General features: G+C 38.7%; 1 protein-coding gene across 5 annotated transcripts in view; it reads left to right on the top strand.

Moving 5' to 3' along the window:
* Nucleotides 1-25,964, top strand: part of NPNT (nephronectin) — an 82,770-nt gene that overhangs the window by 39,423 nt on the left and 17,383 nt on the right. For all 5 annotated transcript variants that reach the window (XM_058721749.1, XM_058721750.1, XM_058721747.1 and 2 more), the window contains 5 exons: nucleotides 3,234-3,353; nucleotides 5,520-5,639; nucleotides 7,246-7,380; nucleotides 7,674-7,796; nucleotides 9,946-10,323. In XM_058721749.1, coding sequence (XP_058577732.1) covers nucleotides 3,234-3,353; nucleotides 5,520-5,639; nucleotides 7,246-7,380; nucleotides 7,674-7,796; nucleotides 9,946-10,323 — 876 coding nt within the window. The remainder of the gene's footprint in view (nucleotides 1-3,233; nucleotides 3,354-5,519; nucleotides 5,640-7,245; nucleotides 7,381-7,673; nucleotides 7,797-9,945; nucleotides 10,324-25,964) is intronic.

Genomic DNA, 25,964 nt, shown 5'->3' with positions numbered 1-25,964 from the left:
GTTTTTGAATTTCTGACTTGATAGTAAGACATGTGTTACTAGGTCAGTAGTCTAAGAGGTTTTGGAAGCAGCACATATTAACTCAATTTTGTAAGGCATTTGGTCAATAAGAAAATAAAGCTATAATCATCATAAACTAGAAACCCTGAAGAAAATTGAGAAAAAAGAAGTTCATCACCAGGACACCAGATGCTTTTAACCTTTTGAAGCTCCCTGCTTTAGCAGAAGTCTGATATTTGGTAAATATTGATAACACGGATTATTGTGGAATTCTATTTCATAATTTCTGCAGTGGTTTTTGTAAGGGTCAGTGTGAAGTTTTTAGGACGCACATGCCTGTAGCAGATGGAGCAATGATGGCAGTCACTGGAGACATCGACACCAGCCAGCTGTCAGTGGGTATCAGCCACTCCATCACCAGCTGTTAGAGTACAGCTTTCTCAGATTGCTTTCAGCGTATTAGATATTTATGTGTCAATTTAATAATAGTGAAGTAGCCAACAAACGTCTCTGCATTTACCCATTGAATGCTGCATGTTTATTTCCTCTTCCATATTAATTTCATACGGATTCCCAGGTGGGGGATTTGTTTTTGTTTGTTTTTGAATTATGACATCTTGTTTTTCACTTCCGTTCGGCTTCATGATTCTTAACCCAAGAGTACTCTTTTTCTCATGGGAAGGGAAGGATAGATTTGGACTGAAGACCACTGGCAGCCCCAGTCTGGATCATGAAAACTCTCATAGCAATCTTGAGGGGTCCTTTGTTAGTCAAGAGTGGAGCTGCCATAATAACTTGGCTTCAGCTTTAGTTCATGGACAGTGTCTAAAGAAATTTCCATCAGCATAAATATCCCTTGTATAAGCTGCTTAGAGCTGCAGACATCTGGCCAATTTCCATCAGGAACCCACAGAAGTTTCTGTGGCTCTTTAAAAATAAATCTAAGTGTTCTTAATTGACACATTTTATATCCATCAATAACTTTCCCTTGAAATATAGAACTCAGTCTTAATCTATGGCTTTATTGTACTGTTCGTTTTTTTAAAATGTTTATTTTTGAGAGAGAGAGAAAGAAAGTGGGGGGGGGGGGCCAGAGAGAGAGAGAGAGGTAGAGAGAAGAAGACACAGAATCTGAAGCAGTCTCCAGGCTCTGAGCTCTCTGAACAGAGCCCAAAGCGGGGCTTGAACTCAAGAACTGCAAGATCATGACCTGAGCTGAAGTGCGATGCTTAACTGACTGAGTCACCCAGGCACCCCTCTAACTGTTCTGTTTTATATTTGCTTAGTGCAAAAAATATTTAAAACACAAAGCCTTTCTCTAACAATGTGCTCAGATTTAAATACTATTTAAATTTTTATTTTAAATGTTTTCATTTATTTATTTTGAAGAGGGGGCAGAGAGAGAGAGAGAGGGAGAGAGAGAATCCCAAGCAGATTTCCATGCCGTCAGCACAGAGCCCGATGGAGGGCTGGGTCTCTCAAACTGTGAGATCATGACCTGAGCCAAAACCAAGAATCAGACACTTAACCCACTGAGATACCCAGGTGCCCCTAAATACTATTTAATACCAACCAGGAACTTATCAAATCCAGGTGCGAAACTGCAGGGATGTATGGATATATTGGGAATAATTAACTTCTCTTAGAACATGAGAAAAGATTCCCTGACTCTAATTTTTAGTAAATACTGAAATACAAGTTAGAAGAATATTAGAGGTGGAGTGAATTTCTTTCTCTTTCTTCCTTTAGTTAAAATTTTTACTTCATGTAACAGAGAAGTCAAATTTTTGGTTGATACTATAATCTGCAAAGCACCTTCCTTGAGGAAATTTAAAAAATATATATTTTAAAATATGATTCTGTTTTGAATGCCCTTGACCGGGCATGAGACAATAAAGTAGAAAACTGAAGAAAGCATGGGAGATGATGAAGGTATCTGGTTTCCTTATTTAACCTTCCTAGATTTTGCCCAGCTGGGGACCTGCTCACTGTCGTGTTAAGGTTAGAAAAAGGACCATGTTGGAAAGTTAGTAAGATATGAAAACATTTGTAGATGTAACAACTATTAGGTGGTTTTAAAAGCAGTGTAATTTGGTGGTTTAATTAAATGAAAGCTATAAATTACCAGTAAACGAGCAGATCAGATTTAAATTCGATTAGATTAAAACACCTCGTCACTAGATATACCTGTATTTCTGATTTGATGACATAGATTAATAGATAATTTATCTCGTCAGGTGCTTATGCTGATAGTTCCAGACACAGTAAACATGTGGTCGTATTTATTTTTAATGAAGTCTGTATTTTGGGCATTAGTATTTCACTTTGTCACTATGAGTTTTATGTTCACTTGAAGCAATATTCAACTTGGGCTAGAAAATTCTTACAATGTGAAGTTTATTAATTTTACGTTGATATTTAAATGGACGAACCTAAAATACATAGTAGTCCACCACGTATCATCCAGTAGTATTTCCATATACGTTTCTTAACTGCCCAATGAAAACATGTTGGAGGGTAGGATTTTTTGTTTATTTTGTGACCTGAATACATCAGTAAAGCAGGAAACTAAATTTCTTCTTTAATTTGAGATCAGTGTAGAGAATCTGTAAAACTGAACAAGAGAAACCACACTAGCGATCACTGTAATTCATGGAGCTCTTATCCTCTGAAAATAGAGCTTTCCTTTGGAAAGGCCAAAGCAGTCTCATGTTTTAAAATCTGTATATTTCCTGTAAACTAAGAAAGGCTCACAGAGTATCTTTTAAAACAGAAAGAGATTGAAAGAGCAAGATCACATAGTCAGAAGTGAAGCTGGTAGTAAACCTAGATATTTGGAGGATATTGGAATCAGGTACGTGGTAGGCACCTCTACCCATGAGGTGGATAGTCGTCTGCTCTTTCTAGGGATGATAAGGTAGGCACGTGTCTGTGAGGAGAATTTTTCAAATTGTCCTTTGTGGACAAGTACTCTAATCAAAGTTCCAGAAATTCACACAGCCCTCTCATTGTTATAAGGTCATTTCTGATGGAAAGTTCTTGGTCACCCCTAGTGTAAAATTAACCTTAAAATTAAGATGGCGTAAAGAAGCTCTATCTCTTATGGAAATTACTGGTTACAGTAGCTTGACCTTCTTTTCTCATTTATTCTTTAATATAGAGAGGTATTTTAAATGGTTTATATTAGTGTTGAGGTTTTCTCATTTTGTTGCATCAACCCCCATTCTTTCCAGATCTAAATGAGTGTGGCCTGAAGCCACGACCCTGCAAGCACAGGTGCATGAACACTTACGGCAGCTACAAGTGCTACTGTCTCAACGGATATATGCTCATGCCAGATGGGTCCTGCTCAAGTATGTCAAGAATCTTAACTGTTTTAGAAGTGCTCTGGCTTGATTTCACATGGTGCTCTGATAGGGTGTGTGAAAATAGCCTCCCAGGCTGTCCTAACCAGGATGTGAGCATGTATTTATATGTGTGCCTAAAGAATGGAAAATCAAAATAAAAATTGCCCTTTTACATGTCTAGCATTATTTTACCATGGGTGTCCACGTTAAACTGATTTGGAAGTGGTATTTAGAACAAGAATCGTAAACTTAAATGTGTTTTCTAATGTTTTTTCCCCAACACATTTTTGCCTGTCTTCTAGCTGGGCAAAGAACTGCTCTAGCCGGAAAAGGAGCATTCGTACCTATGTGAGGACTGTGTTGCTGTTCACAAGGACAGACACTAAACTGTTAGATGGTAGAGAATCCATCAGAGGACCCAATAATGCTTGATTGAGTATAAACCATTCATAAATACCTTCTCACTTCACGTTTACATTTCTTTATAGTCGTCTAAAGACTAAGATATCCCTTTTCTAAAAAACAAAATCTACTTCAACTGAAAAAAAGAAATGATTACAGTAACATGAAAGTAGACTTCATGTCTTTGTGAGAAAGAAACGTATCATGTTTTCATACTATCATTTGGATGTGTTTGTAAGATGGACAATGCCCCGAAGGCTGTAGGCTGAACATTGAATTGAGATGGTGTTTATATAATACCATAATGACAATGATATATATAATGACAATTGATGACTTGATTTTCATTTTTACTGAGTTACCTGTTAAATTAGCTAATTATAAATTAGTTAATTACCTGTTATCTCTCTTGAACTGGGTTACATTTTATTAGAAAAGTTGAGCTAATCTTAGTTAGCATTGCAGATTTAGCATGGAACCTTTAGAATTCGGTGAATTCATGTTTAATACTATGTGGCAGTGATGCTGGAATCCTCCAACATTGTACACCTCAGTGGGATGTTTTATGTTCCTAGAAAAATTTAGTGGGAAATTGAGAAAGTTAATTGGATGTTTTAGTTAAGACTGGCATTTAGCATGAGTAATCTGGAAAATTACCTCAATCTTCCACTTTTCCTTGGCCACTGGAAAAATTTCCAGATAATCTACGTGAGGTAAAGTTTTATATTTGTCTTTTAATTTTTTATTTTTTATTTTTTATTATTTTTTTCATATATGAAATTTATTGTCACATTGGTTTCCATACAACACCCAGTGCTCATCCCAAAAGATGCCCTCTTCAATGCCCATCATCTACCCTACCCTCCCTCCTACCCCCCATCAACCCTCAGTTCTCAGTTTTTAAGAGTCTCTTATGCTTTGGCTCTCTCCCACTCTAACCTCTTTGTTTTTTTTTTTTGGTTTTTTTTTCCCCTTTTCCCTCCCCCATGGGTTTCTGTTAAGTTTCTCAGGATCCACATAAGAGTGAAAGCATATGGTATCTGTCTTTCTCTGTATGACTTATTTCACTTAGCATTACACTCTCCAGTTCCATCCATGTTGCTACAAAAGGCCATATTTCATTTTTTCTCATTGCCACGTAGTATTCCATTGTGTATATAAACCACAATTTCTTTACCCATTCATCAGTTGATGGACATTTAGGCTCTTTCCACAATTTGGCTATTGTTGAGAGTGCTGCTATAAACACTGGGGTACAAGTGCCCCTATGCATCAGTACTCCTGTATCCCTTGGGTAAATCCCTAGCAGTGCTACTGCTGGGTCATAAGGTAAGTCTATTTTTAATTTTTTGAGGAACCTCCACACTGTTTTCCAGAGTGGCTGCACCAGTTTGCATTTCTCCACATCCTCTCCAGCATCTATAGTCTCCTGATTTGTTCATTTTGGCCACTCTGACTGGTGTGAAGTGATATCTGAGTGTGGTTTTGATTTGTATTTCCCTGATGAGGAGCGATGTTGAGCATCTTTTGTCTTTTAATTTTTGAAATGCATTAAAGGTCTTCCTCAGATGATAACAGAGCTGGTTCACTTCTTAATCTTCTTGATCCCTGGGGGAGTAAGGTCTTTCTGTCCCTCTGTTTTCGACTGTCTTTAGACTGTTGGATAATTGAGGCCTTTTTGTCTTCATTGTTGATTCAGTGTCAAGTTAAAAAAACAGTCATAGAATTTGTCCTCTGCCTCTCTGAGTCAGCCAGTCACACTCTTTCCAGGTGCCCTGACGTGCTCCATGGCAAACTGTCAGTATGGCTGTGATGTTGTCAAAGGACAGATACGGTGCCAGTGCCCCTCTCCTGGCCTACAGCTGGCTCCTGATGGGAGGACCTGTATGGGTGAGTTGTAAAATCAAGCGTCTCTGTCAGCAGCCTCTCTAGGATAAAAGGACAAAGGGAAAGGTGATGGAGTAAGGAAACGAGGCAGTTACCTACATCAGGCAATTAGCTATCCTTCAGAAGATAGCACGTGTCTCAGGAGAGGACCTCTCTCTATGAATGGAGAAGGGACACCTTATTTCCCTAAAAATGAGGGACGGGGGGAAGCTTCGGGCAGAGGAAACCACATGTGCAAAGACTTTCAAGTTTAAGAGAGCACAATATTCAGGAAAGGCAAAGGAGCTCAGTGTTTCTAGAATGTTAAGAAGGAATGAGTGATAAAGCTGAATAGGTAGGCAGGGATAGGTTATATATGCTGTGCTAAAGAGTTAGATTTTTTTCTTGTAAATTAGGAAAACAGTATAGGATTGTGGCTAACCGTCTGGGCTTTGATTTCAAACCTAGCTCTGCTGTGTGCTTGATATGTAGCCTTAGGCAAGAGACTTCCTTTCTTCGAGCTTGAATCTCCTCATCTTTAAAATGGGAGTAATGCCATGTAGAATCATTATAAGAATTGAATGGGATTATATATGCGAAGAGCTGAGCAGAGTACTTAGCATGTAATACGCTCTCAATGAATAGAGGTATTGAGTGATTCCAGAGAGATTTATTAAGTACTTTCTATATTTCAGGTGCTGTGCCTAGTGTTAGGATATATAGTAGGGGACACGGCAGACAAGATTTTGGTCCTCACAAAGCTGATAATCTAATGGGAAGACAGAAAAGAAACAAATATCCAACAAAATTACAAACAATACTAAATGTTAATATGGGGTATTAAGAGAAAACCATAAAAGGTCTATTTTAGAAAATAATGGTAGAAATGGTGCAGGGCACTGCACTGGAAGAAGAGAGGCTGGCCTGTGTGAGGTTTAAAAAGAAGGAAGGCCAATGTGGCTTCAGGACAGAGTGAGCGTGAGGGGCAGTGGCTTGCGTTACAGCTGGTGAGGTACATAAGGACTACATAGTTATTGCAGGGTGATCACAGACATTGTGAGGAATGAGGATTTAACTTAAGCAAGTGGAAACAGTTGAGGAGTCTTAAGCATGGTAATATCCCAATTTTATGTTTTAATAAAAGATTTTGACAGTTGAGAGGGAGTGCTCTGGAGGGGGTAAGATTGGCAGGGAAAACACTGGTTCCGAGGCTCTTGCAACAGTCTAACCGAGAAGATTGCAGCTTGGACTAGGGTAGAGGTAGTGGGTGAAGAGAAGACTAGATGAGTTCCGATCACTTTTCAGAGGCAGAATTAACTGGGCCTGATGATTTGAGGTTATGGGAAATAGGGTTGTCAAGGATGCTTCCTGTTTCCAGTTGGAGCAACTAGTGGATACAGGTGCAATCTCTGCTGAGCTATGGTGCGAGAGCAGGACAGCTTTGGTCAGGAGGATGCATGGAAATTTGGAGGTGTGGAATTTATGGTGCCTGTCAGGGCAACCAGCTGGATAACATTTATGATGAGCCACTCTGTTCCAGGCAGCTGTGTGCGGACATTTATTTTAAAATCGATCGCATCTGAACATGGCGATGCTGCTCCTCTGAGACGCAATTGATTTATGTTTCTAGATGTTGATGAATGTGCCACCGGGAGAGTGTCCTGCCCTAGATTTAGGCAGTGTGTCAACACATTTGGGAGCTACATCTGCAAGTGTCATAAAGGCTTCGACCTCATGTACATTGCAGGCAAATACCAATGTCACGGTAATGAGCCCTGACCGTCATTTTGTTTTGTTTCTTCCTGTGGTGCGGAAAGCTTTCTTAACTGGGGCGGTGATTGGGATGTTAGACGCAGGGGAGGGTACCGGCCTTACATTAAGCAGAAGTCCAGTTCAACCACTGGTAGTCCTGGATGTCCATGTGCTTTATTTCTCCTGTGTATCTGCTGATTTTACACGGACCTTTCAAAAAAAATTTTTTGGAGATTCTATATAGTTTTGCTGCCATCATGCTCCTTTCCCGGATAAACTCTCTTCTTTTCCCACTTCCTGATGCAGATATAGATGAATGTTCCCTTGGTCAGTATCAGTGCAGCCGCTTCGCTCGATGTTACAACTTGCACGGGTCCTACAAGTGTAAATGTAAAGATGGATACCAGGGCGATGGACTGAGTTGTGTGTGTAAGTAGTGCTTATCTCCCACCTTTAAATTCTAGCAGGATATATGGAATTGTACAAAGGCAGTTATTGGGGAAGATGAGGAACTAGATTAATTATGAAGAAAATATCATTTTTATAGCTAATAATATAGTCTATTTTCTGCAATCAAATCACTTTACTCAGGTATTTAAAAAAATTAATGACTCAGTAATACATTCTTTTTTTTTTTTTTAATGTTTATTTATTTTGAGAGAGAGAAAGGGAGGGAGAGAGAGAGAACAGGAGCAGAGGAGGGGTCAGAGAGAGGAGAGAGAGAATCCCAAGCAGGCTCTGCACTGTCAGTACAGAATCACAATGGGGTTTGATCCCATGAACCATGAGATCATGACCTGAGCTGAAATCAAGAGTCAGACACTTAACTGACTGAGCCACCCAGGCACCCCAACACAGTAATACATTCTAATCTTAAAAGCATTCAATTCCTGGGCTAAAACTTCTCAGTAGCCTCTGTTTGGCTGGCAAGAAATTATGGAGCTCTCTCTGAAAATCAGATATTGTTATAATCAGAAATAAAAGTTTGTCATTAACATTAGATTATGACAGGGAGAAAATATGAATATATTCTATGTCTTTTGTTCCTCTGTTTTATGTCTCCAAATTCTATTAAAAAATCATTCTGATATTTATTTTCTCTAAATTTAGAACCGTTTTTGCTTTTTAAATTATTACAAGTTCTGCCTGGAGAATGGCTATGTTAGTTGATAAACATGAAAAAAATAACCTCCAAGATGCAAGTTTTACAAATCAAAGACCATAATTTTGTATATAGTTCATGTGACAATAGATAATTTTTAAATTTTTGGAGTAAAATATTTACTGAAAATCATGAGCCATAAAATCATGGGGATTAAGGGATTTTTGAAGGGTCATGTAGTCATACTCCCAGCCTGGAATGAGTGTATCATTCCAGGAAGATTAACTATTAATTCCTTTTGGTGAAGATAAGCACAAAAAAAAAAAAAAAAAAAAAAAAAGATTCCACAGATAATCACAGTGACCTCTGATTTTTTTTTAGTGATAGTATAAATTAGTAAGGGGAAAGCAAACCAAGTTTAAAAATATACAGAACATTTAATGAAAACATTTTGCATGAAAACAGATGAACATATGGGAGGGGTAGGAAGAGAAGAGAGGAAAACTAACCACAAGAGATTCTTAGTAATAGAGAATAAACTGAAGGTTGATGGAGGGAAGTGGGTGGGGGAATGGGCTAGGTGGGTGATGGGTACCAAGGAGGGCACTTGTGATGAGCACTGGGTGTCGTATGTAAGTGTTGAATCACTTAAATCTACTCCTGAAACCAGTATTGCCCTGTATGTTAACTAAAACTTAAATAAAAATAAAGGAAGGAAGGAAAGAAGGAAAGAAGGAAGGAAGGAAAGAAGGAAGAAAATGTTTTGCATGAGTTGAATTTATATAGAGTATGGAAAAGTATTAGTCTTTAAACAGTTTGAAACACGATTTTATTATATGGTTGTGCCATAGGGACACTTAACATAGACTCTCAATATACATTTCTCATATTTTAAAAAACTTAGAATGTTTCTGCATTTAAAAAAATCTCAGTGATGTCTATTTCCATTTTACAGAGACTTGAAATTCTTTGTGTTTTAAATAATACATATCTGTTACAGAAATACCAATATAACTTCTGCATATATCTGCAGGATGGATATATGTGTGTATGAATACATATGTATATATCAAATACATATACACACAGTTGTTATTTGGAAAACAGTATGACTTACAGTAAGGGAATATTCTAAATGTGAAAAGTAAGCCTAGTTGGCATAAGATATTCTAATGTGTTTTTCACAATTTGATTCCAAAACTGACCTTTTTAAAAAATATTTATTTATTTTGAAAGAGAGTGACCACACATGTGAGAGAAGCGGGGGGAGGGGCAGAGAGCGAGAATCCCAAGCAGGCTCTGCTCTGTCAGTTCAGAGCCCGACATGAGGCTTGAATGCACAAAGTGTGCGATCATGACTTGAGTTGAAATGAAGAGTCAGACGTTTAAGCAACTGAGCCACCCAGGTGCCCCTCCACAACTAAGCTTTTAGAGAGAGATGGTCACACACTAATTTAAATTCTTTGACTCTTTCAGATATTCCAAAAGTCATGATTGAGCCATCAGGTCCAATTCATGTACCAAAGGGAAATGGTACTATTTCAAAGGGTGATGGAGGACACAGTAATTGGATTCCTGATGTTGGAAGTACTAGGTGGCCTCTGAAGACACCATATATTCCTCCTGCTACCAACAGGCCCACTTTTAAGCCAACAATAAGACCTACACCAGAGCCAACACCTCAGCCAACCCCACCGCCATCCATAGAATTCGGAACATCACCAATAACAACCCCAGAAAGACCAAGCACCAGACTAACAACTGTGCTGCCAGTTGCCACTACCTCTCCAAGATGGATTACAGTTGACAACAGGATACAGACAGATCCTCAGAAGCCCAGAGGAGACGTGTTCAGTAAGTCATATAAATGATAGCACGTTTTGGGTTTTTTTCCAGTTTTATTGAACTATAATTGACATACAGTGCTATATAAGTTTAAGGAATACAGTGTAATGGCTTGACTTACATAGATCGTGAAATGATTACCACAGTAAGTTTAGTTAACATCCATCATCTCATATAGGTACATAAGAAAAAAATTTTTCTGTGATGAGAACTCTTAGGATTTATTTTCATAACAACTTTCATATAAATCCAATAGCAGTGTTAACTGTATTCATAACATTGTACATTATATCCCTAGTACTTATTGATCTTATAACTGGAGGTTTGTACCTTTTGACCACTTTCCTCCAGTTCTTCCCCCCCCTACCCACCACACCTGGTAACCACAAATCTGATCATTTTTTGTAAGTTTTTTTTTTTAAGATTCTAAGTATAATATGTGAGGTCATATAGTATTTGTCTTTCTCTGACTTACTTGATTTAGCATAATGCCTCAAGGTGCATCCATATGGTCTCACATGGCAAGATTTTCTCATTTTTTAAAGGCTGAATTGTATATATATTCCATTGTGTATATATACCACACCTTCTTTATCCATCCATCCATTGATAGACACTGAGGTTGTTTCCATGTTGTGGCTATTGCAAATAATGCTGCCGTGAACATGGGGGTGGAGGTATCTCTTTGACATGGTGTTTTCATTTTCTTTGGATAAATACCCAGAAGTGGAATTGCTGGATCATATGGTAACTCTAGTTTTAATTTTTTGAGGAACCTCCGTACTGTTTTCCATGGGGGCTGCACCAATTTACATTCCTACCAACAGTGCCCCAAGGGCTCTCTTTTCTCCACCTCTTTGTCAGCATTTGTTATCTCTTGTCTTTTTTGATGGTGGCCATTCTAACACGCACAAGGTGGTATCTCATGGAGGTTTTAAGTTGCATTTCCCTGATAATTACGGACATTGAGCCTCTTTTCTTTTGGCATTGCCCATATGTGTGTCCTTTTTGGAAAAATGTCTATTCACAACCTATGCCCATTTTTATTTGGATCATTTGGGGTTTTTTCCTGTTGTATGAGTTCCCTGTATATTTTAGATATTAACCCCTTACCAGATACATTGTTTGCAAGTATTTTTCTCCAGTCTGTAGTTTGTCTTCACTTTGTTGATGCTCTTTTTTTGCTGTGCAGAAGCTTTTCAATTTGATGTAGTCCCACTTGTTTTTTATTTTATTGCTTGTGCTTTAGGTGTCATATCCAATAAAATCATTGCCAAGACCCATGTCAAGGAACTTTTTCCTATGTTTTCTTCTAAGAGTTTCATAGTTTCAGGCCTTAAATTCAAGTATTTAATCAATTTTGAGTTAATTTGTGTGTGTTGTATAAGATAAGGGTCCAGTTTCATTCTTTTGCATGTGAATATCCAATTTTCCCAGCACCATTTGTCGAAAAGACTCTTTTCTCCATTGAGTATTCTTGGTTCCCTTGTCAAATATTAGTTGACCACATATGCTTCAGTTTATTCCTGCACTGTTGATTTTGTTCTGTTGGTCTATGCATCTGTTTTTATGCCAACACCACACTGGTTTTTTTTGTTTTTCAACGTTTTTTATTTATTTTTGGGACAGAGAGAGACAAAGCATGAACGGGGGAGGGGCAGAGAGAGGGAGACACAGAATCGGAAACAGGCTCCAGGCTCCGAGCCATCAGCCCAGAGCCTGACGCGGGGCTCGAACTCACGGACCGCGAGATCGTGACCTGGCTGAAGCCGGACGCCCAACCGACTGTGCCACCCAGGCGCCCCATCACCACACTGTTTTGATGACTGCAGCTTTATAGTATAGCTTGAAATCAGGCAGAGTGATGCCTCCTGCTTTGTTCTTCTTTCTCAGGATTGCCTTGGCTACTCAGGGGCTTTTGTATTAAGCACATTTTTAATCAGCCCTTTATAATGACATTTCAATCATAGGCCATGCCTTGAATAAGAATGAAACTTATAAAAAGAATTAGCTGTACAAAATATAAGTCATATGTCCTTATTGTTAAATGTTATAAAGAACTGTATAAAAGGCAATCAGCTGGGTAACTAACAATGTGTGTAGCAATGAAGGGAATATCATGAAGTCATGTAGTGGGTCATAGCTCCTATCCAGTGTGAGAACTCTCCTAACATGTTCAGATCTCCTCAAAAACTCTGAGATGGGAAGCTTGCTATATCAGTGCCATTTAACTTTTAATCTAATCGTTCATTTAATCAGTGAACACTTTTGAGTGTGTTTTAGAATCCCAGGCCCTGTATTAGGCATTGGATTTACAAAGATAAAACAGAAAATGTATAATCTTGTTGGGAAAAGATCGTCACCCTGAGGATAACTGGGGTAGTGTGTTGGTGAGAGAGATTTGTGTAGCACTTTATGGAAATAGAAGGGGCGCCTAATCAAGTATTGACTGAGGGCGTATTTGGGGTGAGGAGAGCTTCCTGAGGGAAAAGGGGCAAAGAGCATGAGAAAAGGGAGGCACTGCAGTTCATGTAGACAGCACACCAAAGGCACAGGAGTAGGAAGCAGCCTAGCATAGGCGATAAAGTGCCAGTAAACCAGAGGGTTGGGTCAAGGATTGAGGAGAAAACCGGACAACTACCCCTTCTGTTCGCTGTGACCGGTGGTTGAATCTGGAATCTTTCTCCCAGATTTTCAGGGGTAAGTGGGTAAAGGATGGTGTCACCCATGAAGATAGAGGCTACAGGTAAAGCCACAAGTTCTGAAGAAGGAAGAGGTTGCCTTATGACCAGACCAAAATGTGCAATTTTACCACTTGGAAATAGTCACCCTGTATTTATCCATTTGTCACGTTTCACTGTGCTTATTCTTAGCCACCTTTGTGTTCACTCCTCCTGTCTCCTCTTCTCCTCTCCCGGTACTAGTTTCTTTTTTTCCTTTTCCCATTCCTCCGTGATGGAACCAGACCTTGCTCCCTTATAGTGAATACTTTTGCAGTTGTTTACCAGGTGAAAAGAATACTGGCATTCATGATCTTTTTAAAAGAGAAGACATTTCTCTTTGCTTGTGTGTGACTCTCAAATTTTCCTTCTAGGTCATTGTCCATTTAAAGAGAGATTGAAATTCTCTAATTCTGATGTAGTTGTAATTGTGTGTGTTTTGGGCAATAAATATAATTTTTAGAGGAATCAGATGGTAGATCTACTAATATGCACATCTTTTACTTGAAAATAATATATTTGTAATTTTTCTACTCTTTCCCTTTCTCTCGCCCTCCTTTCCTCTTTGTCTCTGCAGTGTCTCTCTCTATTTTACTCCTCTACATTGTTTTGTTTTCATCTCTTTGAGATCATACAGTGGGATCTTTATTCGTGGGTGCTTGAAGTACATACAGTACTTCTATTATTCTGTTGCCTTAACGTAGGGTCGTAAAAACTTGGCTACGTAATATAAAAAGACACCGTAATAACATAGATATCAACATCTTTCTGAGCCTTTAATTTTTTCTCTTTTTAAAAAGTATGTCTTTCTTTCCATTATTCCTCTCTGTATCAACACACATGTGAATTAAAAATAAGCAATCCAATCGAGTTCACCAATCGAATTTAGCAGGATAAAACTGGGGAGACATGGGTTCTGATGATGTTTGAGAGCACTCGTTCTAAGAGAGTGTGGTCTTAAAGACATGCCCTGGAAAAGAATTACTTTGATCGGATGCCAAGGTGGTTGCATTCCACAGATAGCATTGCTGCCTCTAGACACTATTGCCCCAAATTAGATTTCACCCTCATTTCATCTTCAGCTATAGCTGCTGGTTACCGTTAGCACGTAGGAGGGTATTTTGGACACTTCTTAATTTGCTCTCTTGTGATTATAGCATATTTTCTGAAAAAGGGGAGGATTCTAAGTTTTTAACTCAGGGCAAACAACTAGTGTTTATTCACTGTGAAAACAGAAAGGAACCTTAGCACTGTTTAGTTCAACACCATCTCTTTGTTGAATATTTTCTTTACATCTGGCAAAATAATTTCTTGAAACTATCCTTATTCTCTCCACAGATCTGAGAATAGAATTTGGCTCTTCTCATTTCATAAATTGTCAGGTGATATTATTTACAACTGCTGTTAGGCAATCTCCAAACAGCCCTATACTTCAATTGTATTTTTCTTTACATTGAAAGATATATATTTGTTTAATGGAAAAGGTTGTTTAACAGAGCTTTTCTTTATTCTGTGTGTGTGTGTGTGTGTGTGTGTGTGTGTGTGTGTGTGTCTTTTCTTCCCGAGAAAAGACTAAAGATATTTTAAAAGGAAATCAAGGAAAAAAAATTATAATGCAAATACATCTGTAGCCCACCTTTTCCCCCAACTCTAGATTTGTATATCCACCTGCCTAACCTTTCCAGTTGGACAGAAATACATGTGTCAAATTCCGCACATCTACTTGTTTCTGATTGTCAGCCCAAATACATTCTACCCATGGTCTTTCTCATTCGGGAGATGTCACCTCCATCCTACTAGTTGCTAAGACCAAAGAACTTAGAATCATCTTAAATTACTCTTTGTATACCCACATTCAATCTGTATGGTAATGCTGTTAGCCTTACCTTCAAATGCTATCTAAAGTGGGACCACCTCTCACCATCTCCAGCACGGCCACCCTGACCCAAGCCATTCTTCCCCTGGAGTACAGGTCTGAATTCCTTCATCTAGATGATTTGTGGGATACAAATTTTTTTTACATTTTAGAGAAGTAATAAGGTACATATGTATACCAAGGCAGGTGAATGTTTCTACAGTGAAACATAGGAATATTTACACTAGTTTGGCTACCAAAGACAGTTTGCTTAAGTGTAGGTTACTTTTGCCACCTGATAAGTTACAGAAACAGTCTGTGGATTTCAGCTTTATGGGTGAGAAAACATGGACCTACACCACCGGAGCCTTCCAACAGGTCTCCTTGCTTCTACCCTGGTCCCTCCATGGTCTCTTCTCAACCCAGCACCTAGAGGGATCTTTTATCTTTATTTTTTTTAATGTTTATTTATTTTTGAGAGAGAGAGAAAGAGAAAGAGAATATGAGTAGGGAAAGGGCAGAGAGAGTAGGAGACAGAGGATCCAAAGCAGGCTCTGTGCTGACAGCAGAGAGCCCTATACAGGGCTCAGACTTAACAAACCACACGATCATGACCTGAACCACTTAACTGAATGAGCCACCCTTGGTACCTTGCTAGAGGGATCTTTTAAAATATAAATGATGCGGCACCTGGATGGCTCAGTCTGTTAAGCAGTTAAGCATCCAACTTTGGCTCAGGTCATGATCTCACAGTCTGTGAGTTCAAGCCCTGCATTGGGATCTGTACTCACAGCTCAGAGCCTGGAGCCTGCTTTGGATTCTGTGTTTTCCTCTCTCTCTGTCCCTACCCCACTCATGTTCTCTCTCTCTCTCTCTCTCTCTCTCTCAAAAATAAATAAACATTTAAAAAATTTAAATATAAATGAGATGTCATTTCAAAGCTCTGCATCAGCAAGCAATTCGTTCCATAAGACCATAAGCCCTCCCAGTGTGTCACAGAGTCCTAGAGGCTCTCATCTCCTCAACTGTGCCCTCATTGACTCCACTTGTGCCTCCTCACTGATCCTCAGACTGGAGAACTTTTGCTGCAACCAATCCCTCTCCCTAGAACACTCTTCCCCTAGCTCTCAGCTTGGCTTGCTTTCTCACCTCTTCACGCAGGTATCAGCTTATCAGTGAGGCCACCCTGACCCCTGTATTCAATTGTGACCTCTACCAACCACCACCAGCACAGCTTTCTACTGTTTTTCTCTTTTTAGTAGCATTTATCACCTTCTACTATACCGTATTATTTACTTACTTATCATGTCTATTGTATCTCCCTACTAGAATACAAACTTTTTGAGGACAGAGATCTTTGTCTGTTTTGTTCATTGGTGTATCTCAAGAACCTAGAATGATGCCTGGCACATAATTGATACTTGAACACCATTTGTGGAACAAAGGAATGAATTGATCACTGATAGCATTTTAACATAAAATAATCATTGTGCGTTATCCATACAAAAGCTAGTTTAGTGTAACAACACGTTTAATCTGTATTTATGAATTAAAACATTGGTTCTTTCCTTTCTCTCTCTCTCTCTCTCTCTCTCTCTCTCTCTCTCTCTCTTTTTTTTTTACCGTGGTGCTTCCACCATTTTCCCCTCTCTTTCTTCCCTCCCTTCATCCTTTCATTTTAGAGATTGGTATTCTATTCAGTGGAATATTAAACCTGAAAATTGAATGTTAATGAGAAGAAAGATGATGTTGGTTTAGAGCTAATGACTCAAAGCCTATATTTCCTAGCTTCTGAGACTTGCTCAAATAATTTTTGCTTTATAACTTTATTATTTGAAAGTTGGCCTGTGAGAAGGCACACACATTTTTTAAAAACAACATTTCTTGTAGATATAAACAAAATACTGTTGAAGCTGGAATTTTTGTCCTGTTACTACTCCTAGAAAGAAAGAGGTTCAAAACAGAAAAAGAAAAATTTTAACTTCAAATAAGCAATCGGGATGGAAGAATTATAATATAGCCATTTCACATTTTAATTTGGGGCCTAAAATCTTTCATCTAGATGAATATCAGTTAATTACTCAAGAGTGATATCCTTAGGAGGCTTAAAACAAATCATCCCCCTTACATTCAAAATCTCTAATGGTAACTAAAGTCTCTCACAGTAACCCGCCTTACTGTTGGGATATTCTCTCTTTAATATAAATTCTTGAAATTACAGTTCACACCACTTCAGTATTGTCAGGTAATTATGGCTGATGGACACAGCTGGTCAATGTCTACAGACCCCATACTCCATGTATTAAAAGAACACGCTCAGGAAATTACTCAGCTGTTTCTTTTTTGGGCTCAGTAATTTCTGTTTCATAAACCTTTTCTTAGAAATATTGTTTTTCAACCCACTTTTAGTCTTTTTGGGTTGCCCTTTGAACCTTCTTTCTCAAATCTGTCTCAAACTATGGGGTCCAAAGATAGTCAGATATGACCCAATATTGATTGCAAGGAGAGTTTCTTTAACCATATTTTTCTAATCTAAATCATTTCCCTCTGTTGCCAAGTATGTTGTCATGCAGATTATGGGCAGCTGTTTTATCCCCAGATGTTTTATCCCTCAAAAATAGTCACACAATGCCTGGTAAATTTAACTTGTTGGTTCTGATAGTTTGTCTCCAGATGATCAAAGTTGATTTCAGATTATGGTCTCTCTGTTACCCTGATACACCTTACTATAGTCATTGAAAATAAACATTGTCTAGAAAACTCTAATATACCTCTTTTTGAGTATGATGTAGGGAAATAGTGAAAAGGCATTGATTGAAGGGAAATAGGAAAATAAGATTGAGATGTGAAATTGAGGAGTTTTTAACTGCTGCTAAGGAGAATATACATTGAATCAGAAGATCTGATTTCGATTCTTACCTCTATTATTTATGAGTTAGACACCTTTGGACAAATTACTGTACATTATCTCTCATCTGCATAGTTTCTGAGACCAATGGGTTTATCTTTGACTCTGGAAGAGCCTGGTGGAGGTTAGGGGGAGGGTTGGGGAGACGGTAAGATGCTGGGCAGACTGAGAGCAAGAAAAGCAGATTTAATTGGTGGGACACCTGTTTGGACCCAGAGATATGCTGCAGGGAATTGCTAGAAAGTTGGAGACCTAGCACCAAAGACAAAAATCTGGTATCAGAGCAGGTAGGAGCTACCCCAAAGCAAAAAATAAATAAATAAAATCTCTATGTAGAACCTGAAGTAAAGGAACTTAGGGGGAAATGCATTCTAGTCTAGTAATACAATGAATTATTATGCAACAGTGTTTTTTTTTTTGAGAAATATTTAATGCCTTGGGAAAATACTGATGTTATAAAAAGCTTAAGTGAAAAGAATATACAGAAGTGTACATATCATTTGACCCCAATTAGGTATAAAATACATGTCTGCATATGTCTGGATGAATATAAAAGTTTGGAAGAAAAACAAATTAGTAATTGTGAATCTATCCAGTTTATGATATTTGGGGTAACTTTCCTTGTCTTTTTAAAAATATTTTAAAAATTATACATATATACATGTATGTATACATATGTATGCATACATACATATGTGTATATATATATATATATATATATATATATATATATATACACGCATATATGAGTATATGAATGAGTGTGTGCACACTCCTGCCTGGGAGGATGAGAGGAAGAGGGAGAGAGAGAGAATTTTAAGCAGGCTCAAGCCCATCGGGAGCCTGGGGTGGGGGTTGGGGGCCTCTGTCTCCTGAGTGGTAAGATCATGACCTGAGCCAAAATCAAGAGTGGGACTTTTAACCAGCTGAGCCACCCAGACACCCTTTCCATGTCTTTTTGTTGTCCTTAGTGATGTTTCATCGTCCCATTCCCACTGCTGTTGGTCGCTGTAATGTATTCCCAGAGTGATTCCTTCAGAGAGGTGTCAGTGGTCATAGAATCCACTCTCCCCAGCAAGAGAGTGAGTTGTGTGTTTTGGAAAAATACCCCATGGGATTCTCATTTTCAATCATATAATTTTATTTAGAACATCCTGGTTTTTAAAGATGCATTAAACGTTTTATTCTATTTTTAACCTTTCAGAATTGTCTTTATAATTGAGTGTGTCAGATATGTCCAGTTTTAGCTAGAAAGCTCGGATTACCGCAAGGAATATAATACCAGTTGGACCAGGAGCAATTTTTTTTTTTCAAAGTGTTGTCAGAAGCTCCTTGGAACCGGAGTAACCTAGGGTGCTTATTTAAGATGTAGATTCCTAATCCTCACCACACATTTGCTAAATCAGACTTTCTAAGGAAGTACTTCTCTGTCCTCAATGTGTATATAAGTCACATGGAACTTGGTTAAAGTGAAAACTTGGATTTATTGGGTCTAGGGGAGGACCTGAGATTCTGCATTTTTAACAAGTTTGCAGGTAATGCTGTTGATCTGCTGACCACACTGAATAACAGGGCTCTCTAAGTCTTAATGGGAGCTCCAGCCAGTGGAACCAAGACAGAATTAGCCAGATGTGAAATGTTTCAAATATAGCAATTGTGCCTAAAATGTAGCATGTAGCATCTGGGCCACATAAAGAGGGAAAATGTCACAGAATAAAGATTACAGAATATAATGTAATGTGTATCAGTTGCTCTTATGAGTGGCCTTATCAGAGAGCCAGACTCATTGTTTCTATGTTATCCTAGACCATGAGAATGTGTTGAAATTCCAAGTACCATGCAGTAAGATGAAAATTGTTTCCATTTTCTTGATTGCTGCTTTGCTGCCTGCTGTGTACCATTTCCTTCTCTTCCTTCTGTGGGTTTTTATAGAGTCTGTGGCTGGTGCCATCACATTGTTCTTAGTTATGAAAATAGGATCTCTCTTCTTATTCTACGTGGTAATGAGTAAAAAGATTGTTTCTGCTGAGGGGCGAAAAGGTCTTCAAACTAGTTTGCTGTCTGGTAAACAGCAAGGCCCACAGAGACCCTGAGAAGATGCCTGACATCTCCCTGAGGATTGAATTTCTGCTAGTGTTTTGAAGGAATGAGTTGTCACTGCTTACTGGTCAGGATTTGGGGCTGTGAATTCTGAAAGTTTTCAAGATTTTTGATTTATATTTTAATTTGATTTTATGGTGGCTGGTAAAGAAGAAATAGTTCTCTCTGGAAGGGACAAAATGAATTCTTGGTGAACGTGACCAAAGTCAGAAATAAAAAAATGCTAAGTTGTATACACAGTTGTCTGTAGTGTTGTAATGAAAAGTATTGTGTTCAGCCACTCTGTGATTTGGGGCATATCACTAAATCTTCCCATGTCTTTGTTTTCTCACCTATAAATGGGGACAATAATAGTATCTACCTCATTGAGCTGTTGAGAAAATTAGATGACAGGTTGCATGTAAAACTCTTAACCATAGTGCTTGGCATATAATAAGAACTCAATACATAATTGCTCTTACTACTTCTGTTGATGTTGTTGAATTCAGTTATATGATAATAATACCATATACTTAATTCATAAGAATACAGCCCTATTTTCTGTTCCAGTTCTGAGTCTGTATTTTTCTGAAGCCTTTTATTATGGTTTGTTATAATTTTAATACTATTTTTGGCTAACTGGATCATTTTGAACCAAATTGGCTTGCAAGTGAGAGTTATTAGGTGAGTAGAGAAAATACAAAAGGAAAGCTGCTACTTTGCATATCCTTTACTTTTTACCAAGTAATTGGAATATCCTGTTTCATTTAGGTGTTGATAGTGACCAGGTGAACAGTTGTGATGTCAAAAGAGAGACAGGATCCCCTCGACTTCCTACCTGTGCATATAGTGACAACAGCCTTTTGAGAGATGAGTCTGTCTGGGTGGGAAACAGGTGTCGTGTCTGATACATACCAAAAATAAAAGCTTTTTTTTTTCCTCTAAAGTGATTTCTTTGGCCTGAGGGCATTGACACTTGTCCCGCAGAGCAGGTGGGATTGTGCACCTCCCTGGGTGTTCGTGCTGTGCTCAGTGCCAGCAGCCCTATCGGGTAGTCTGCTCACCCACCGTGTAACCTGATCAACCACTGGGTGGTCTTCTCACTCATTGGGTGGCCTGCTCACCCACCGCTGGGTCTGTTCACTGCCTGCTCTGGAGTGTTCCTGACAGGGCTATGCTTTATGGCTTCCTTGGCTTAGAAGAGGGAAAGAGAACAGAACCTGTCATGCTTTCTCTTGCTCTGGAAAAGTTGTGTTATCATCCTTGTGGTCATACTTAGAAAAGAACCATCTTTTAGATACTCTGTTCTCCCTGGATTGCACCAGGCAGTGCTTTGAGGTGTTCTGAAACTGTTAAAGGAGAAATAGGTGAGGCATGTAAATTGGGCTCCTTGCTGAATGCTGTCACTGTGTCCATGTTCCACCTTTCATGAAAGATTTAATTTTTCCCAATTCTGCTCTTTACTCTCATCCCAAAGGGCTGTCTTTTGAACATTTTAGATTCTTCCTATGGATGAAAGCTTTGGCACACAAGGGCTTATTTCTGTGAATCCCAGAAACTCTTTTCTTTTTGCTAGTGATCAGTTATATGGCTAAGAATTTTCTCTAAAGTGGTTAAGGAAATTTCAGAAACTCCTTTCCAGTCCTTTTATTTGCTTCTTTCTGGTTATTTAAAGCTATAATGTGTATGTTCTTCATCTGGAGAGGGAAAGAAAGGGGGCGGGCAGGGGGGAGAGAGGCAGGAGACTGCCTCATAAAACCCCCGTCACTCATCTCCACTCTGTAGTCTCTAAAAATCCCCTAGGTTTTGCCTCCAGAACGAGACTTCAGAATATTAGGAGAGTGAGGCTCCTGGGGGGCTCAATAGTTTAAGCATCCGACTTCAGCTCAGGCCATGATCTCACGGTTCCTGAGTTCGAGCCGCGTGTCAAGCTCTGTGCTGACAGCTCAGAGCCTGGAGCCTGTTTCGGATTCTGTGTGTCGTCTCTCTCTGCCCCTGTCCTAGTCACACTCTGTTTCTCACTATCTCAAAAATAAATAAACTTTAAAAATGAAAAAGAATATTAGGAAAGTTACAGATGTACCATTGTCTTCCAATGAACCAAACCTGTCACCACAGAAAGAATTTAAGACCGTGTTATCTTCAATCTTTTTGTCCCGCAATAAATGCCAGAACTGGCCTGGGTAATGTCATGGTAGCCACCATTGTACAGAAATGGAATTTGCAAACCTACCTTTAATAAATAGTGCTTACATTTTGCTATAGTTCACTCTTTGGAAGAAGTCTGGCAGTGGGAGGTGTGTATGATAATATTTACATTTACTTCACTGTGTTTACTTTTCATTTTTTGGGGGGGGGGGTAACAGTATACTTGACTATTTGGGAAACCTCATTTATGAGTGCAAGTTACACATTAATGTCATATTCCTTGGGAAAATATATTTAATAGAAAGTGCTGGGCCAAAGTATCTTTTAAGAGATTTCCTGCTTTTTTGTGTGGCCGATTCTTCTCACGGGCTCCTGGGCTCTCCAGACATTGTGAAAGAGTACTAGGTCGCTGGGCACAACCCAGCCACGTATTTATCCAGCTGTCTGTGTGCTTCACTACCTGCACACCCCCTTTGTTTCAGTTCATGCCGACGACTGTAAGAAGCACCGAGCAAGTGATATTTTTTAGTGAATAAAACATTGGTCAATGGAAGGGAAAAATTTAGGAAATGAGTCTTTTACAGAATATATGAACATTCTTGGGGTGCCTGGGTGGCCCAGTTGGTTAAGTGGCCAATTTCGGCTCAGTTCATGATCTCATGGTTCGTGGGTTTGAGCCCTATGTCGGGCTCTCTGCTGACAACTCAGAGCCTGGAGCCTCCTTCAGATTCTGTGTCTCCCTCTCTGCCCCCCTCCCCCGCCTCCCTTCCTCCCTCCCTCCCTCTCTCTTTCCCTCTCTCTCTCTCTCTCTCTCAAATATAAATTAAAACATTAAAAAAAAAATTTTAAAAAGGATTTCTGTTATGGAAGAAAAAAAAGTACCTAAAACATTGAAAGAAAAGAGAATTCTGTGAGAGCACACATACAGACCCCTACCCCATAGCAACTACATGTCTGTTACTTGTATTTTGATTGCTCAAAGAAGACTTTCAATAGAGTCTTGGTATTAAATGTGAGGCTATGAAATTGAAATATATCTGTGAATTTAAACATGTTCTTTGATTCAAGAGAATTATTTTAATCAAGGAAGAAAATGTTAATTAAAATAAATGATAAATAACCTTGCCTAAGAATAAAAGTATAACCAGGATAGACACTTATACATGATTTTTCCAATTATTTTTCCCTGCTTTGTATTTTAGCTAATAGTCGATCTAAATATGTAATATATTTTATAAAAACAAATACGTATCTGATACTTTCTAGTTGAACCATTAATTTTTAGAATTAAAATGGTATAATTTTAGAGATTAGAAAAAGGATAGGAGAAATGCTAACAATACAATTCTGCTACCCTCTGTCCATCCATCCTCCATCTATTCTATGCACTCTTTAACGTAATCAGTCAAGAAACGCAACCCGCTGAGTACAAGACACTGGGCTAAGAACTTGTTGTAAAGCAATGAGCATACTCTTGCCCTCATGGGATCTACATCCTGGAGGTGAAGACAGACATCTAACAGTTTCCCCAGGTACTGAATGCTTTAAAGGAGAATCGAGGAAGCTGTGTGAGGACGTGGGGCTGGCTAAGCTCTCCTGGGAAGGACAGATTGGTGAAAATCTCTTGAGGTGTGATGCTCGCACTGTGACACACAGGATGCATTACTGTGAGCGAGTGCACCAGGGAGTGAAAGGGTGTGGAACTAAAACATCCTTCTAGTTCTAGAACTCACAGGTAGGAAAGCAGGGTGTGGGAGGAAGGGCACCAAATGCAGCTAGAGATGCAGTGCCTTTTAAAGCCCTGTAAAAATTTCGGACCTTATTCTGGTGGAAGCTGGAAGCCTTTGGAAGACTTCAGATCAGGTACACCATTCTGGCTGTAGCATGGAGAATGAGTGGGAGGGACGTGAAAGTGGACGTGAGAAAGCAAATATGATCAAAATGAACATAAACTAAAGAATGTTTTAATTTTTTTTAATGTTTATTTATTTTTGAGAGAGAAAGACAGCATGAGCAGGGGAGGGACAGAGAGAGGGAGACACAGAATCTGAAGCAGGCTCCAGGCTCCGAGCTGTCAGCACAGAGCCCACCGCGGAGCTTGAACCTACAAACCCTGAAATCATGACCTGAGCTGAAGTCGGATGCTTAACCTACTGAGCCACCCAGGTGCCCCCAGAAATCATTTCTTTTTATAAACAATTCTTACATACAATTACAAAAGACAAAGCAAACCAAATGGGAAAATACCATTTTCATTTCCAGCACTCATATTACCATTATTATTACCTTTTTATTAACTGAGGTATAATTGACCTACTTCCTTATATTAGTTTCAGGTGTACAACACAATGAGTAGATACTTGAATGCGTGTTGAAATGATGACCACTATAAATCTAGTTAGCACCCATCATAATACTTTATTACAGAGTCTTTTCTTGTGATGAGAACTTTTAAGATTTTCTCTGTTAGCAACTTTCAGATATGCAGTGCAGTGTTTTTAATTGTAGTCACCATGCTTTACATTACACCTCAAGAGTTACTTATTTTATAACTGGACATTTATAACTTTGGAGCTCTTTCACCCATTCACCTGTTTTTGGCAACCACCAATCCGTCCAATCCGTTGTCTGTATCTATGAGCTTGTTTTTGTTTTTAAGATTCCACATTTGAGTGAGAGCATGTGGTATTTGTTTTACTCTGACTCAGTTCACTTACCATAATGCCTTCAGGGTCTTTCCATGTTGTCACAAGTGGCAAGACTTCATTCCTTTTTATAGCTGATTATTACTCTGTGTGTATATATGCCATCTCTTCATCCATTCATTAGTCAGTGGACACTGAAGTTGTTTCCATATCTTGGCTGTTGTGAATAATGCTGCAGTGAGCATGAGAATGCTTATATCTTTTTGAATTACTGTTTTTATTTTCGTCAGATAGATACTCAGAAGTGGAATTGCTGGATCATATGGTGTTTCTAGTTTTAATTTTGGGGGGAACCTCCCTAGTGACCGCACCAGTTTGCATTCTCATTACCATTGCACAAAGGTTCCCTTTTCTCCACATCTCTGCCAACACTTGTTATTTCTTGTCTCTTTGATTACAGCCATCCTAACAGGTGTGAGGTTTTTATTTGCATTTCCCTGTTGATCGATGATATTGAGCACCTTTTAATGTAACTGCTGGCCCCTGTATGTCTTTGGAAAAACGTTGATTCAGATCTTCTGCTCATTTTGTAATTGAATTTTTTTTTTTTTTTTTGCTATTGAATTGTCTGAGTTCTTTATATATTTTGGGTATTAACTTCTTATTGGATATGATTTGCAAATATTTTCTCCTATTTAGTAGCTGGCGTTTTCATTTTGGTGGTGGTTTTCTTTGCTGTGCAGAAGGTTTTTAGTTTGATATCAAACTAAAGTATTTTTGCTTTTGGAGTCAGATCCAAAAAAAAAAATCACTGCCAAGACCAGTGCCAAGGAACTTACTGCCTGTGTTTTCTTCTAGGAGTTTTATGGTTGCAGATCTTACATTCAAGTCTTTAATCTATGTTGAGTTCATTTTTGTGTATAATGTAAAATAGGGATCCAGTTTCATTCTTCTACTTGTGGCCATCCAGTTTTCCCAATACCATGTTTTTGAAGAGACTGCCATTTGTCCACTGTATATTCTTGGCTTCTTTCATTGTAAATTAATTGGCCATGTGTGTTTGGGAGGGCGTGTTTTGTCTCTCTTATTTTCTAGTCTGTTTTTTGTTTGCTTGTCTTTTCTTGTACGTAGTTAACATCATACTGCTTGAATGATTTTGTCCCACAACTTATTTCACCTAGTGTTGTCACATAAAGTGTAAAATACCAGGTAGCAGGGTAGTGAACCTTCTCTTGATACTTGACTCTTAGCAATCCATATGTGTATGTGTCAGGAAGGAGAAATAGTTTAACAAT

The sequence above is a fragment of the Neofelis nebulosa genome, chromosome 3 (assembly GCF_028018385.1).
Source record: "Neofelis nebulosa isolate mNeoNeb1 chromosome 3, mNeoNeb1.pri, whole genome shotgun sequence".
Lineage (NCBI taxonomy): Eukaryota > Metazoa > Chordata > Mammalia > Carnivora > Felidae > Neofelis > Neofelis nebulosa.
This window is presented reverse-complemented; position numbering and strand designations above follow the sequence as displayed.